At 42.9% G+C, this 16,940-nt stretch overlaps 1 protein-coding gene across 5 annotated transcripts in view; it reads left to right on the forward strand.

The window, feature by feature from the left end:
* Window positions 1-5,416: 5,416 nt before the first annotated feature.
* Window positions 5,417-16,940, forward strand: part of Gk1 (Glycerol kinase 1) — a 53,289-nt gene continuing 41,765 nt past the window's right edge. For all 5 annotated transcript variants that reach the window (XM_050178601.2, XM_050178602.2, XM_055071010.2 and 2 more), the window contains exons 1-9: window positions 5,417-5,744; window positions 6,235-6,308; window positions 6,399-6,505; window positions 10,539-10,616; window positions 10,996-11,075; window positions 12,001-12,138; window positions 14,411-14,520; window positions 15,722-15,824; window positions 16,021-16,088. In XM_050178601.2, the coding sequence (XP_050034558.1) occupies window positions 5,658-5,744; window positions 6,235-6,308; window positions 6,399-6,505; window positions 10,539-10,616; window positions 10,996-11,075; window positions 12,001-12,138; window positions 14,411-14,520; window positions 15,722-15,824; window positions 16,021-16,088 (845 nt within the window). In that variant the 5' untranslated portion in view covers window positions 5,417-5,657. The remainder of the gene's footprint in view (window positions 5,745-6,234; window positions 6,309-6,398; window positions 6,506-10,538; window positions 10,617-10,995; window positions 11,076-12,000; window positions 12,139-14,410; window positions 14,521-15,721; window positions 15,825-16,020; window positions 16,089-16,940) is intronic.

Below are 16,940 nucleotides of genomic sequence, written 5' to 3' on the forward strand. Positions count from 1 at the left end.
CTGTATTTCATCTAAAACTTGTTGCACCACTTATTTCTGATACATTTTGTATTATAATGAATATTATTTTTAAATGTGGTACTTTTCCCACTTCGCTTAAAAGGGCTAAGATTATTCCTGTACATAAGAAAGGTAATAAAACGGAGGTGTTTCAACTATCGTCCTATTTCTATTCTATGGTCGATTAGTAAAGTTGTTGAGAAATTATTTTGTAAGCGCCTAAATAATTACCTTTAAACATTTCTTTTGTTGCAATCTTCTCAATTTGGTTTTCGCGCTGGCAGTTCGACTAACTTAGCTTTAATATCCCTAACCGACTACATTCGTATCTCCATTGATACGGGTAACTTCGTTGGTTCGGTATTCTTGGATTTCACTAAAGCTTTCAATACAATTAATTATAAGATACTTTTTACTAAGCTAGAAGCCCTGGGAATTACGGGTCCAGTACTAAAACTCCTAAAAGGTTACCTGTATGATAGAGAACAAACAGTTTTTTTTTTTTGGAGATGCTTATCCTGATACTAAATGTATTAACCAAGGTGTACCACAAGGCTCCATACTAGGTCCCTTACTATTCTCCATTTATATTAATGATTTACTCACGTGTCTTAAATCGGCATATTGTGCGCTATACGCAGACGGTACTACTATCACGTTGCGTTACAATTCTTTAACAACCTTAATCCTTAAACTAAACAATGAGCTTGACCATATTGTTGCATAGTGTTCGTCCAATCATTTAATTATCAATGCTTCAAAATCTCAATTCATGATTTTCCGTTCTAGCCAAAGAGAGGCTTGCCTGAGATATCTCTAGATGATCATCACATTCCCGTCCTCGACTGTGTATCATTTTTAGGCATCAAATTAGATTACAACCTCAAGTTTTCTCAACACATTGCCTTGATTAAGCAAAAGTTTACCTTCGGTATTAGAGAATTAATAAAATCAAGAGCATATGTCTCCAAAGACGCATTATTAGCATTATACTTTGCCTTCATTCACAGTCACATTAATTATGGCATTGTTTGCTGGGGGAACACCTATAACTGTCATATCTCGTCTATTCAGCACTTACGAAACCAAGCAATACGCATTATCACTAACAGTGGGTTTTTCACGAGTGCTACTCTATTACTTCGTGAAAATAACATCCCTGTTGTAACGAACTTGTTCAACTATCCTCTAATAATTATGTTTTATGAATTACTTACTAAACAGCTCTCATACCAATTCATTGATTCCAGGCACCTCATCAATAACAATAATAACAGGTTTGCACGCAGCTTCAATTTTCTACTACCTATGGTTCAATCTAACTATGGGAAAATGACGTCATCATTCGCTGCTATAAAACTGTGGAAGGGTTTGCTCATAAGCATTAAATATTCATTCTTTCATGCATTTAGTCATGCCCTTAAGCTGTTTTATATGTATAAATAAGTTTACGTCATTCATTACACTACATATGCCATTTGTATATACTGACAGTCTGTATACAAGCCTATAGGCTTGTATACAGACAATTCGTTTTCGTTAATTTTATTTTTCTATGTTGTATTTAGTTCTATTTAAATAAAGTCCATAGCATCTACATAGGGTGTGTCGCAGGGAATCGCATGGGATCGGGCAATTCCTTAAGCTATAATCGGCTACATCTAATGAATGAATACAAGTTCACTAGAAAATGTCCGACGATTACGATGCTCCCTAATGCGATATTTTAGCGCAGCTTTATATGTGTTTTTATTTCGCGATATCGCGGTGAATTTGAGATCAAAATCACCGCACCGACTGGCAGTGGGTCAGTGCCGTCAGCGCCTACACAGAGGGAGGGGCTGCATGGCAACGCTAGCATGATGGGCGGCATCGGAGCCAGCCAGCTGTGGAAGAAGACGACGACCAAGGCGCGAGAAATGGCACGAGTACGAGCGCGAGAAGCAGTATGGGAACGCTGGCATGGTGAGCGGCATCGAAGCCACCTGTGGAAGAAGACAACGACAAACGCGCGAGCAGCAGCACGAGCGCGTTCGCGTGGATGCCGTTCGCGTGGGCCCTGCGCCTGAACAAGGCTGCAACATCGTCCTTGTTGTATGCCCTGTCGTTGGTTTCCCTGACGCATGCCAGGAAAGGACAACTAGAGGTCGTGCACATAACGGCCATCAGAAATGTCCTGGGGCTTCCAAGGCACTCCAAGATCGCCGAAGCACTGGCTGAGGCCGGCGAATGGCCACTGTCACTGCTCATGTTGCAATGGGGACTGGGACATATTGACAGGCTACATCGCGCACCAGACGGCCAAGCTCTCCTAGACCGGCTCCGGAGCCTGCCGGCTTCACGTATGGGCAGCCTGTGCCGCCTCTATGAGGAGACAGTTCCCCACCTACCTGTGGCAGTGGCTCTCCCTCCTCCCCATCACGGATCTCCGGACGTGCATCTCTCCCTCAAGGGGATAGCCAAGCGGAGAGCACCAGCCACAGCCCTGCAGCAGGCGGCAGCCTGAAAGCTCCAGGAGAAGTTGGAAGGACACCTGCTGGTGTTCACGGACGGTTCAGTCCTCCCCAGCGGGTCGGCAGCAGCGGCGTGCACAATTCCAGCTCTCGCCTGTCACAGGAAGTGTAGGCTCCCGTTTACAGGAAGTTCTACTGCAGCTGAGCTGGCGGGGCTGCACCTGGCCGCCCACCTCCTTGCTGGGCATCCTCCCCAGCATCCAGTGGCGGTGGTGTGCGACTCTAAGCCAGCACTCCAGGCCCTCGTCAACCCACGGCGGGCAGGACTCACAGGGGTGCTGCTACTTGCCAAGTTAACGGCTCTAGCCACTGCCGGAATCCCAATATCCTTCCACTGGCTGCCCTCACATGTCGGGGTAGCCGGTAACGAGGAGACGGATACCTACGCCAAAGCTGCCCATCGTGATGTAGCCCCGGTTACCAGAGCGGTAGCGGCTTTGGACTACACGAGATATCGGCTACGGTGCCTGCTCACCCCCATTCACCCGGGCCCCCGAGTTGCTAGTGGCAGGGCCCCCAAGCCGCTTCCAGAGAACGGCCTCTCCAGAAGATACCATTCCACACTCCTGCGCTTGCGGACTGGCTGCACCTGGACTGCGGCCTGGCTGTACGCCAAAGGCCACGCCACGTCACCTGCCTGCAAGAGGTACGGGGACCCCGAGACTCTGGAGCACCTTCTCTGTGCCTGCCCACCCTTGGCGCAGGAACGCTCCATAGTGATCAACACTTACAGACGCTACGGCCTTCCAGCGACCACAGAGACTGACCTGCTGTTCCCAGTGTGTCCCAAGCTCCCCGCACTGCGAAGGCTGCTGGAGTTTATCAATTCCACTGGAATAGACACTCTGTAAGCGCCCGCTACAACGCTGGCAACTTTACTGCGGACTGCCACCTGTGGCGCATAGTGGAGTCTATTAGGCCATATCCTCTCTGTTTCTCTATCATCTTTCACTTCGCACTCTCTCTCCCCTGACGACGCTTCGCCGTGCTCCCTCACGGGTTGCAGACTCAAGCGTCTTTCTTTTCTTTAGATCACTATCATCATCAGTAGAAGACGGCGACGAACGCTCGAGCAGCGGCACGCACGCGTTCGCGCGTTCACCCTAACGCTCAACCAAGAAACTGGCACCTAAAAAGAGCGCTCTAAAAGAAGGGGCACAGATGGGAGTGCCGTGTGACGTTCTCATATGCATGTCCCTGTCTATTTAGCACTACTGAGGTTCCTAATATGAGAGACCAAGTAGCCTTGGCCAGTTAAACGTGTACAAGTGAGTGGGAAATAGCGTTCTTGCGCCAAACCTGCTCTTGGCAGGGTAATTCTTCCGGAAGAAAAACGCGTTTGTAAAGAAAGGAAGCTTTAACTTCGACCCATACCTTGATTTGTCATTGGATATAGTGCGTTCTGTTGTGCGTACCCCATCACGTAAATCAGGGTAAATATTTCATGGCCAACAGCATGAACGTGCAAATAGTGAACAATCTCTAACGATCGAATGCAAGAACGAATGTTCCTTTTCTTGATGCGAAAGCATCAAAAGGCCCATTGAGCGAAAAAGACGGCGTATGTAGCAGCGAAACGGCACCTGAATTCCCATTGGCTGCGGCGCCACGTCACGTGCGCTACTTCGCCTTTGTAATCGGCATAAAGAAATTAATGTATAAAAATACAGAATAAATTCGAAAGAAGAAACTTTAGCGGTAGTGAATTTCGAACCGGCGACCAGCCTTAGCAGCTTACCTTACCAACGAACCTTACCAGCTGGGCTAAACCAGCACGTCAAGCATGCCAACGCGCTTGGCGTGTTGGCTCATTAGAGGTTCTTAGGTGTCTAATGTATTTGTATTGCTGGCTAGCTTTTGCCCAGGTTTCCCTCGCAGTAGGATCGAATTGCATTGCCCTACGATGTGTAACAGAAATTTAAATAAAGAGAGAAAGAAATCTCTCGCATTGTAGTAGTGTCTGCAAGGCCTGATCGTACCGTAGGCGGTAGAAAATAGGACGGAATTTAAAAGAACCTCGGCGTGAAATAATCGTTGAACTTCCTGTAGTGCTTTGTAGCTGGGAATTCATGACTACATGCTCGCAGCATTGGTTAGTGGTATGTTTTGTTTTTCTCTCCTTCACGAGTTTTTATCTACGTTTTAATGAATACTGTGTATTGTGGCTTTTTTGTTACTGCGGAATGCATCTCAACCAAATAGAACTGTGCCTTTGTTACTATTTGCGATTTCCCAGTTTTTATTTGTCCGTTATCGAATCCACAACTAGAATGGCATTCTTTAGTGCGTTCACAAGGAAAAGCGAGAAATTTGGCTGCCGTGAGTGCGTGCTTGAGTGCGTCAGTCGACTGCGCTTCAATAGAGTCGAAAGAGCATGTTACCCTTTTTGATTTTTAGCTTAGACAATAGTTCATAGCTCTAATTCTCAATAACCCATTGTGACAATGATGGTTTATTGCTTCTGCCGTTGTTTGCTACTTCATATCGCACTGCCGTGATGCAATTTGACACCAACTTAAGCTTGATAAGCGAGGTTAAGCGATTATTAATTTCATTTCTAGTTTAGATAAACCTTGCTAATTCCTGCATCAGGGGTTGAGAGTATTTACCTGCTGAAGAGGATAAAGTTATCAAAAATTTCTGGTCGGAGCTTGTGCTTTCTTATAACAAAACATGATGGACACAAGCTTTATGCAGTCAGTCAAGAAGGCTTCAAGCTGGCGAGAAAAGCACGCAACTTGTCTACATTTGCCGCGCCCACAATAGAGTAACTCTAAGGCGCCCACTACGTAGTGGCAACATCGCTCACGATAGCGCTCAGTCAACTCAGTTCTGCCCTAGCGGCAAGATATGGCGGGAATCCACGTTGGCATTCGGACCTGTTTCGTTACTATATAATGAAATAGCTCTGCACATGCGGTGGCTAGCCTGCAGCGTGCGTTCGGTGCCGGTGTACAGCACTTCGTTCCCGTTGCAGTTGTAGGTGTAAGCATGCTGTAAGCTACCTCTTACGTTGTAGGTGTATCGCTCCAAGTGGAAATGCCCCTGCGCCCCCTCGTACAGCCTCGAGTGTCTTCTTGGAGACGAATGTAACTTCTTATGAGGACCAGACCTCCATGCTAAGGTCGATTTGGCGTGCTTCCGATGGCATCGAAGCCAAACATTGTGCGCGGCAAGCATGGCCCGCTTGTTGGTGCCATTGATCAAGGAACAAGCAGCACTAGATTTCTGGTGAGTTTTGTTCTTGCTTTATAAGTTCTCACCTGCAGAAATCTGTGGACAATTCACGATTGCAGGTGCTTGCCCTTCACGTGTGTGCACCCGAAACAACTCGTGGAGATCCCCCGCACAGCTGTTCTCGCTTCGCCCATTCATTTGCTCGTTGTTTTCATCCATAGCTGTCGCTCTTGTGATGCGTAAGATCGCGTTCAGGATAGTTGCGTCCATAAAACTTAAGCGTGTTCTCTCGCATGTTATGAGGAAAAATGTAGAGAAAAACACGATGCCGTTTTCCTCGTATCGCCTGGCAGCATCTTGCGCAAACCTGAGCGTTTCAGGCATCCGACGAAAATACGGAATTTATTTATTAATTAATTTATTAATCCTCGTTATTTTTGCGTGTGGGAGATAGTAACCCCCGAGCTATTGATTAAGCAGATATGTATTCGCTGAGCTCGTATATCCAAGCAACTGTCCTTACATTCGTGTTTCTCTGCTTTAGGTTTTCGCGAGCAAGACATCTGAACTCATTGCCTACCATCAAACAGAAATACAGCACGTTCTTCCAAATGATGGGTGTGTTGAATTTTCCCTTGCGTTCGCCTTTTCGACTTGGACGGGCAGTTATCGGGTGCTCAACTTTTTCCATTCACTTTGGTCATTTAGATGGGTGGAAGAGGACCCATACGAAATCGTCAAGTCTGTCCATGAATGTATAGAAAAAACTGTTGATAAACTGAAAGCCCTTGAGATTGACCATCGGGATATAATAGGTAAGCAATTTTTCACACTTGATCAGTACATTTTACCAAGGCATCTTGGTAACTAGCTGTTCCAACATGTTACCACGTACAAGTAAAAATAAAATTCAGTATTAGTAGCTCACTATAATTCAACTGATGTTCAGAATTTCTTGCTCAATTCGTACATGTGCAAACATCTGTGTTGACATTTGTCTACTGTTAACTCATCTGGCACTCCAAGCAATTAACTTTTTTGTAGTCCATTCAGAATATCGCAGCTACACTGTATGCTATTTTTCACTGTTCTGCTCTGGTAATATAAAGACACAAAAATGACTAGCTGTTAGCCTTCTTCATTTTTTACTGTGTTGTTGTTGACTTTCTGCAAAAGCTGTTAGTTCGTGATGTATGTGCTCTTTAATGTCAGCAACTCTTTTATTAATATTTTGTGTGTGTGTGTGTGCGCATCACACTTCTCTGAGGTCCAGCAGCCTGTATGCAGACTGCAGACAGGCGTGCCCACTTCCTTCTTGCGCAAACTTAGTGCAACCTTCATAGTGATATGAGCTGGCAGACTACCAATTTGAGGAGAGGATCATAGTGTTGGTCACACTTGAGGTCACAGCGGTACTTATCAGCATGCTGCCCCATTTAGCTAAGAGGGATGCATAATACAAGCTCTGGTTGCACGATGTGGGGCGAGAAATGTGTCATGCCGAACCGTATATTCAGTAATTGAAATATACAGTCGGCCTGTTGTACTGGTACAGTGTTATTTATAAACTTGCTTAACTCATGACCATCATTTTATTTGCCAGTTAGTACAGTTACACTTAATTAAGCAGGAGGGGTGGGGGAGGAGTGTAAAAATAGTCATATGTTCTATTTTATGCTCAAATATGAAAATGTGCACTGCGCCATTTGCTTGAAGCAGGATATTTTTCTTCTTGCACTGAAATCAAGGAAGTTACAATGGAGTCTCTGTAACACGAGAACTATACAGCACGCAGAATTGAGGGAGGTTTGAATGTGCATTTTCACAGGAATTGCTGTTTGAACGCAAATAAGTGTTTCTTTTTATATTGGGGCAGTGTGCACATACAAAAACTGTACAAATGCAAAAATTTTCCTTTCTTATTTCTTTCTCCTGAATTGTTAACATGGTGTAAATGTAAATGTGGTCATGAAAAACATGGTGACAATTTGGTGGTCACGGTAGCATTCAACTCTAAACATTAAAATTTGTCTGCTTTCAAAATCTTTAGTGTGGCATGGATAGCAGCATCCTGAGCTGTAGTTTTATGCGCTATGTATACTTTTCAAGAAATAATTGAATACCTGTTGGTTATTGGTTTAGACTGTGACACATGGTGTATGCTTGCATGCCATTTCAGCACTGTACAAAAGTTACATGTGATGTTTTGCAACTTGGTTGGTTAGGACGTGTGCCAAGAAAAAAAGAAGGGTGTGGCATTACTTTTTATAAGGGGTGTGTGAATATTCGGATAGGAATTTAGTAGCTTTTGCAGTTTGATTTGTATTTGATTTGAGAATTCACTATTCGAAATTGTGGTATGTTTGTTTCTGTACAAATTTAACACTATAAGAGATAACCAAAATTGTTTCAATATCAAGGGCAGGAGACTGGTTTGAGTGAAGATTGTTCAAAGTGACTTTGCTGCAGGAGAGCCATGGTGATCGCCCAGAGGCACCACTTGAGTAAATGCACGGGGTAGATAACTTCTGCTCAGTAATTTCTAATCATTCAATAAGAATGCATTTTATAATAAGTCAGCCTCATATAAGTTTGCTTTCTTGATTTAGGCAAACCTTTTTATTATTTGGCCATTCTCACCAAGTCTGTGTCCCTTTAATAAAACCATGTGCGGTGCTGTAGTATCACATTCCTTTCAATGAACACGACACTGTATGTGCGTTTGGTGGTGTACATTTCCTTGTTTCTTTGTTTTCCTTGTTTCTCATTCGCAAGCTCCTTAATCGACCAGACGGTCAGTTGTGAATGGCATTACATGCATCAAATAATTCATCTCTGGGCCTCTGTAGTTTGCCAGATGGACTCCATATAAGCTTAGTTTCACATTGTTTAGAAATAAAGTTGTCGATCAAATATTGGGAGGTCATTTGTCTCTAATGTTAATATTCGTTTTGAAGTTTCATTGTTCGAGAACTTCTCATTTTTTAGAATCTCGCTATGAGCACTAATTATTCAACAGCCATGGCCACCAGCTTGGCCAGTGCAGCATGCCACTTTCCTTGCATTGTGCAGTAATCTTCTGATTGGCAGCATGCAGCAACTTTTTTTCTTTTTTTTATGGAGTGCAGTAAAATAAAGGCTCCAAAATTTTGTGTTCAAGTTAGCTTCCCATTTCCTTGTATCTTTAATTTTTCACGTCAAAAACTTAATTTGAAGCCATTCATTTGTCTACATTTTTAAGGCATTGGTAAATCACTCTGCAAACTCCCTCCTCAGGCAATTTAGTTAAAAAAAGGAAAAAAAAAAACACGCACACATGGAGGCACACACACAAAAGGCGTTCCAGTTAAAGTCGTTCACACAGGCCGGTAGATCGCAAAAAGCGCAATAGCGCTTGCACGGCCTTCTTCTGTGACGGTAGGTCCTTTCGATGTTGTAGAATTCTTTTTTCGGATAGCGTTTGGTCGTCCACTTGGTCAAGTTCGTGGCGAAGGCATGCCCTCTGTGTACTGTACTGCGGGCAGGCACACAAAATATGGCCAATTGATTCTTCATGGCCGCAGTGGTCACAGGTTGGGCTGTCGGTCATCCCTATGCGGAATGCATAGGCTTTAGTAAAGGCAACGCCCAACCAAAGTCGATATAGAAGTGTGGCGTCTCTACGGCGAAGCTGTGATGGCGCTCGAAGACTTAGTGTTGGATCAAGTGAGTACAGTCGCGTGTTTCTTAAATGTGGCTCATTCCATTGCGACGCGGTGCACTGCCGAGCAAGTAGGCGGAGCTTCCGTGCTGCGTCAGTTCTAGAATGAGGAATTGGGACGTGGCGCTCCTCAGTATGGGCTGAGCGGGCAGCATGATCCGCCTGTTCATTGCCGATAATCCCGCAGTGACTTGGAAGCCACTGAAAGGTTTTTTTTTTTTTTTTTTAGCGTTTTCCTCTCGGTCATCTTTCTAACCCCTATCCCCCATCCCCAGTGTAGGGTAGCAAACCGGAGACTCATATCTGGTTAACCTCCCTGCCTTTCCTCTTCATTCTCTCTCTCTTAGTTATCCAAGTTGAAGATTCAGTTTTAGCAAATTTATTGCATTTTAAGAATAATTGAAAGCATATAGCAGGGATAGTGCATTACTGAAAAGTAAGTCCTCTTTTGTGATGTTTGAACTCTCGAAAGTACTTGAGGTGTGAGAACAATTGAGAAAAACCGGCAAAAAAATTGAGACGCAAGCACCACAGAAAGAAAAGACACCACAGCGCTTTCTGTCGTACTTGCATCTCAATTATTTTCACTGGTTTTTCTCAAGTCTCGGCATGAACCAACTGGCCCAGTTAGCAGCACTTCTACTGTGAGAAGAAAATCGACTATTTCATTTACTTCTAAACCACTAAACCACTTCATAAATTTAGTGCTAATAATTCTGCAAAAAACGCCAGAACAAGAAAACACAGCTGCGGCATGACAGGGTTAATCAACGTTATTTGCAGGTTTAGTCGGATATGTTTTATAATGTGTGAGACATGTTTCAAGCATAATGTACATTAGTATTTCTGATTTTGAGACATCACCATGCAGATTTGCATGCAGTACTTGAAGAGCTTGTATACATTTGCTTGGGTGGGACCATAATCCATTTTACGGCATTCTGTCCAGTTCTTAAATTTGAGAGGAAGCCATAGATTTTTTAAAGTAATGCTTTCTGCAAAGCTTCGCATGCCAGGTTTTTGAAGTGCCATGATATTGTTGGGAATGGTTGTTGCATCCTTTAATAATAGAACCTATTGTGCAACTTGCAACAGTGACAGCGTTAAATTCATGGTTGTCTGTGTGTCATTTTTGTTTTGTTTTTTAGCACTTGGAGTCGCCAATCAGAGGGAGACAACAATTGTTTGGGACAAAAAAACTGGCAGACCTCTGTACAATGCTATTGGTAAGCACAGAATGAATCACTATTGAGCTTGTCACCTGTGTTGTCAAAGTTTAGCGTGCTTTAAATCACACTTTCATTTGCTGTTTTACTATGGCAGCAGAGTGTCCATTATTATATACCTATTACTTTTGCTAAGACAGGCTACCTCTCTCGTGTTTTTGTACTTTTATGCAGATATTATTGACCTTTTTTCTCTGTTACATGTTGAAATATATAAGCAGTAATGTTGTATCTGGTGCAGGTATGTTTTGGGGGAATCGCACTGGTCTAGTCTTTTGTCCTGGTTGTTGAAGTTTCAGAATATTTATCATGTGGGACTATCTGTGAGATGAGTGCATGGCTTATTTTGAACTTTCCTTTCTTTCTGCTAACTGTGCAGTGTGGTTGGATAACAGGACGATGGGTACTGTTGAAACCTTACTGTCAAAAATCCCAGGTCATGATAAGAACTATCTTAAGGTAAGTGATGTCTGCAATAATTAATTTTAATGTGACAGCCAACAAAACTGCCTTGTTCTCTCAGAAAAAAAGAAAGTCAACTTATGTTTTATGCACTGCCGTCAGTGTGTGCGATCACAGTTTCCTACATACTTCTATCAGGTTCTAGTCTAGCGTCCCATTCGCTGGTTATGTGTCATGTAACATTCCTTTCCAAAGTTTATGGAGAGCTGTACATGTGGCCAGTGCTATTATAGTGGTCTGTGTGCGGGCTCCCCTCTGCTGCTTTTTGAACTTTTACACATCGAAGGTTGAGAATGAGAGCTCGTCTCAACCATAAGAACTGTGGGCTACCACGATACGCAAGCTTTTCGCAGCAGACTTCTCAATCCCTTTACCACTCATTTGCCTTCCACACGAGAAACTCATCCTCCAACATCGTACTCCCACCGGCCTTTGAACTAGCGTGGTTGTACAAGATTTCATAAGCCGGAACTCCAATATTCTCCGCTTGCAACATTATGATAAAGATGGAAGCGGAGAACAGTGGCGTTCCAAACTTCTATGACATCGAAACTTCTTACGACATCGAAACAAACAGTATTGTTTTGCTGTGCTTTAGTTAAGAATAGTACTGCAAAAATACTATGTCAATTTTCTTTATGTCATTGGCCTACTTCGTCATTACTAAAAGCAAGAAAGCACAACACAGAGCTCAAACAGAAGAAATGCTGGCAAAGCTCTCGGAAGGCTTAAATAGTTTCTGTGTCAAGGGCAGCAACAACGCCAAGGGAACAAAGCAGTCTGTTGCATTGCCTTATGTCGGGTCCGGCTATATATATATATATATATATATATATATATATATATATATATATTATGGAATTTATGATACTATTTACGTGTGATGTACTTGTGAAATCTGCTTCCTTTTTCTTTCTTTTAGAAAAAATGTGGGCTACCTTTGAGCACGTACTTCAGTGCGGTTAAGCTAAAGTGGCTCATGGACAATGTTCCTGATGTAAAAGCTGCGATGGAACAAGGGCGCTGCATGTTTGGCACTGTAGACTCGTGGCTAATATATGTAAGTGTATGCTTGGAACTCTTTTCCAGATCTATGGAAAGGCGAATATTTTTATTGGTCTTAGATGTGGGCTTTAGAGCTGCCAGGCATGATGAGTAGTGTCACATAAAATTTAAGGCATAGACAGCAGAACCTCGCTGATACTATCCCGTTATGTTTGATTTTCCGGCACCAACGTTTGCAATCGAGAACACAAAATATCACCCAATAGAGGCTTTTTTTTTTCACCGGTTCATAGGTACTGGGAAAACACGATCTTTGGGCACCAACGTTCAGTACATTGCCAAGCTGCGATCGTATGATATGTTTTCTGGCCGCTAGATCTCATATAAAACTAAGGGTTGCAAGGCACGCATGATCGATAACAGCGGCCACCTGCTGCAGCAATTTCCCCACAATGCAGTCCCACCTGTCTCACGGGAACACCGGCATGCACTTGGTTTCCTATTCCAGTCCCAGCAAATTTCCTTCAGGGCCGTCACATGCCGCATTCACAGCAATGCGCGGGTGCAAGTGAACACGTCAAAATTTCCCACCGAAAATGCCCCACTCGTAGAAGCTGCTTACCCAGGCTGAATTCAAGTAGTGCAATTGGAAGCTTGTCGAATGCCCCAAGAACAACTATGCACGCCTCCCCATCAGCTCGGGGTGCGTCGACGTCTCGTGCTGCAACCATTCGCACAACTCTTCGCGTTACTAAGATGTCAACTACAGATGAGTCTGTCAAATTTTGATTGACTATGGATTGTACGTCTTCCCGTTTGGTACGTCTTTTTCTTGCATTTTTGTTAAACGTAAGAACGAGGTTCTACTGTACCATCAGCTTAAATTTAAATGCAGATAGCAAAGAATGGATCAGGGTACCTGCCATTTGTAGCTGCATCAGAGTGCAACGGGAAAACAAACTGTGGTTGGTTTTTAAGCATGGTGCAATCCCAAATGTTCACTTTGTAACTTGAATTAGGTAACTATTTAAATTTTAGGGGAACATGGAAACACAAGGATGCATTCCAACCATTTTCTACGTGTCTACATTAGAATTTATGCTGATAGTACAGGCATGCAGACAGCCTAGGGAGATAAATACCTAAGTACTACAGTTGACTCTCGTTACAACGGACCCTGATAATCTGTCAAAAGAAAAGACCGTATTAGCTGAAGTCCGTAATATCCGAAACGTCTCGCTTCCTAAACCTTCGTCGCGATGTCTAACAACTTTATTGCAAAGAGTGAGTGACGAATGTCTTAAGTAAAAAAACAAACAAGAAAATACGCAGTTTCACCTGAAAGGCGAAACATTGATTGCGAGAGCAAATTAAATAAGATAAGTGAAGCAGCACAGCGTATACGAAGCTACCAGCACTGGATACATTTTTTACACATTGCAAATCGCTTTCAATATACGGCAACTGCAGCATTATCAGCAGCCTTCGGAGTAAAAACCCCTCTGTCCCCCCCTCCCCACACCTCACGCACAAAAAAAAGACGGTGTGTTTCCGCTCCGCTTTCCTCCCTCGTATGCACGACATTGTGCCGCAATTGTTTGCTGACCTTCGCAAGTCAGTTGTTAGCCCGTGCCGATACGGTAAAAGTACGTTTTGTATGCTCGATTTGAGAAAAATTTCCACTAATTTTGTCCACTGTAGCTGATAGTCCATTGTAGCGCGGCCCGTCGTAAGCGAACTTCGTTGCATTAATAAAATAGGTAGAACAAACTAAGGCTGAAATATGGCCTGTTATATCCAAAAGTCTATTATATGCGGATTCGTTGTAATGAGCATAGACTGTATAAACATAGGGCCGGAATACTCGCTAATGAGTACACTGACTCGTACTCAGTCCATACTGATTTAGCACAGTTTGCCAGATGCTGGATGGCTCTAGATTCAAGAGATGGTTGAACCCACCATGATCAAGTCTACCAAGTCTGTCAAGTGTGTCAGAAACAGTAGCGAGACATTAATTTTATACATATCCGACATACGTCTATCTTTCTTGGTAAAGCAGTCAAAGGAAATTTGAATATGAGAAAAAAAATTTGGCCTTTTTCCGTAATTCTTCTTGAAGCTTGTAGGTTTAGTGACATAATAGTGCATGTCTGGGTGTGCGTGTGAGTTCTGCATCCTAATGTAAAGGTACGAGGAGTAAATTAATCATTGGAAGTTGCTAGCAGTGGTGGAATTTCGTGGTAAAATAGCATGACAAGAAAGATGTTTGAGTGTTTTGGAAGCAGTTTCTCTTGGTTTAGGTCTTATTTCTCCTTTCCTGTCAGAACTTCACAGGAGGGACCAATGGTGGTGTTCACATCACTGACGTGACAAATGCTAGTCGAACAATGCTCATGGATATTGAAACACTCCAGTGGGATAACTTTCTTTGCAAGTGAGTGCATGTTGAAGTGTCTGTCTTTTGTTTCTTTTTTTTTTCACTTTTAGTGCGTCAGTGTAACACTCCTGGCCACTGCATATATAAACAGTGACATCATCTATACTTGAGAAGTTTACTTGCTCACTTATTCATATATAGTATTTGCAAACAAGTCCATACTCGAACGAGCACTTTCACTGAAAGTGTTGTCACTTGACCAATGTAGCAAACATACTTCTTTTACTGGCATTTCTCAATAATTCGCGAAATGAGGAGTTGCTCAAAAAGCATTCACCTGCTCTAATGCCTTCAAGTGGACAGCAAAAGTGTGCAATCACAGAATTATTACTCAGTCACAGTGAAGAGATATTGCCCCCCTCCAAACAAAGAGAAGCTCGAGTGGAAACATGTACTATATATGAACACAGTTGTTCAACTTGTCAGCAGAAAACTTAAGGAGTTTGTTGCGCTATTGGCCTGACAGCATCAAATAATTAAGAATCTTGTCGATTTCCGCAGGCACACTACAACTGGCCTTAGCATGTAGTACCGTAATCCGAGCATCAGCCAGTGGAATTGCTTGTTTTATAGACTATGCACATCATGTGTATATGTGGCATTTAAAACATTCAGTGACATGTTTTTGCGTAAGTAATTGGCCTATTAATTACTATGTCGTAGAAATGTGTGCCATAAGGTGTGCTTATTCAACCTTGCACAGTAATCCATAATGGGCTACTACTACAGACTCAATGAAGTACTTGTCTAGCATAAATGGCCAAGTAAAGAATGCAGGAAGCTTCCCAATCAAGAATACTCTGCCAGCACTGTCCATTAATGGGAAAAGGCAGCTTGTTAATTTTTGAAAAAAATTTCCTGCCATAAATAGTGACCACATTTCTTTGAGGCGGTCCTTTTATGTGTTATTCCTTTTATCAAAGTGTCTTTCTTGGTTGAATACTTGTGGGTGAATCTGCTTCACTGTTCAATCGACCATTGTACATTATTACGCCTTTCCTCATTGTCGCTGTGTGCAATGCATCTTGATCATCAATAAATCTGCTAACATTAATTAAAAAACACTCAATTTGAGATGTAAGCTGATAACGTGTTCAAAGGGATATGTCAGCAAAAACATTTCGTGCATGGCTTCCTGCTGTCAGCCCGAGCATGCCAGTCATAAAGTTATTTGACTTGCCTGTACTTCTGCTTCCAGGTTTTTCGGGGTACCGATGTCGATACTTCCCAAGATTCACAGCTCTTCAGAAATCTATGGGAAAATGTGTGAAGGTCCACTTCTTGGCGTTCCTATTTCGGGGGTGAGCAACCTTTTGTCACATGCAGTCCTTGTTGAGCACCATCATGTGGATAGTACTTACGTGTGTACGTGTACGTGGGAAAACACAGTGGCTGCTCAAAATGCACATTTACTATGCTCTAGTGCAAATTAGATGCATTGTTTACACTGTCTCCTAATATTTAAGAAAAGTATCTGTACTTTATGTTTTCTTTTAGTGTCTCGGAGACCAAAGTGCAGCACTCGTGGGTCAGCTGTGTTTTGACATAGGTGAAGCAAAATGCACGTAAGTGGCGATCTCATTTAAATATGTGCGGCTTCTACTGCGCTATGTTTTCTGTCTGTTGTGAGAACTGAAATAAACCTCTGCAGTTTTATGCAATCCGACATCAAAGACAGCGAAACTGTATAAAGGAGTTCTCGCATCCTTTGGAAGTTCTAGTGGGCTCTTTTTCTTCCGCTGCCCAATATCTACCGAAGACATTGCAAATGCTTCACAAAATCCCAGATATGTACGGAGACTTGTGTTAGTCCTTAAAACCTTTCTTATCAAATAGTATTAAGAACAGCTACTGAAGTTATTCTTAGCCAAAAGGCTAAGATGCGATACCCACATAATGTCTGTCAACTTGGGCCCCTTCTAGTTGACCTCCGAGGTGGAGCTGGTAAAATGCAACATGGGAAGCCAAAATTACGGATTATTAGCTAAAATAAACCGTGCAAGGATGTCGTGTGTTCGAGTGAAGTATATGCAAGGTAACTTTTAATTTATAACCATTGATAGTTAACATTCAAAGCAAATTTGGGGCTCCAACACAGGCTGCATTTCTGGCTGTTTTTTGATTGACATTCAGTACCAACCACACAGCCGCAGGCTGTAGCTTTCACCCTTGCAAAGCTACCCTTATCGGCTCTGCTGTGCTAAAATGTGTGCAACTTTTTTTGTAGTTATGTTGTCTGTGCGTTACCAGAGTTGAAATACATGTGATATAAGGCAAGTTTAACAGGTTTGGTAAGAATTGCATACATTGCTGTCATCGGATAAAGAAATCCTCAGGCATAGAAACTGCTGCCATATCTTCTCCAATTAAAAAAATATAGTATGTATAATGTTAAGCACATTGGTATTTGTTTCTGC

Source organism: Dermacentor andersoni, chromosome 5 (assembly GCF_023375885.2).
Source record: "Dermacentor andersoni chromosome 5, qqDerAnde1_hic_scaffold, whole genome shotgun sequence".
NCBI classification, from domain to species: Eukaryota; Metazoa; Arthropoda; class Arachnida; order Ixodida; family Ixodidae; genus Dermacentor; species Dermacentor andersoni.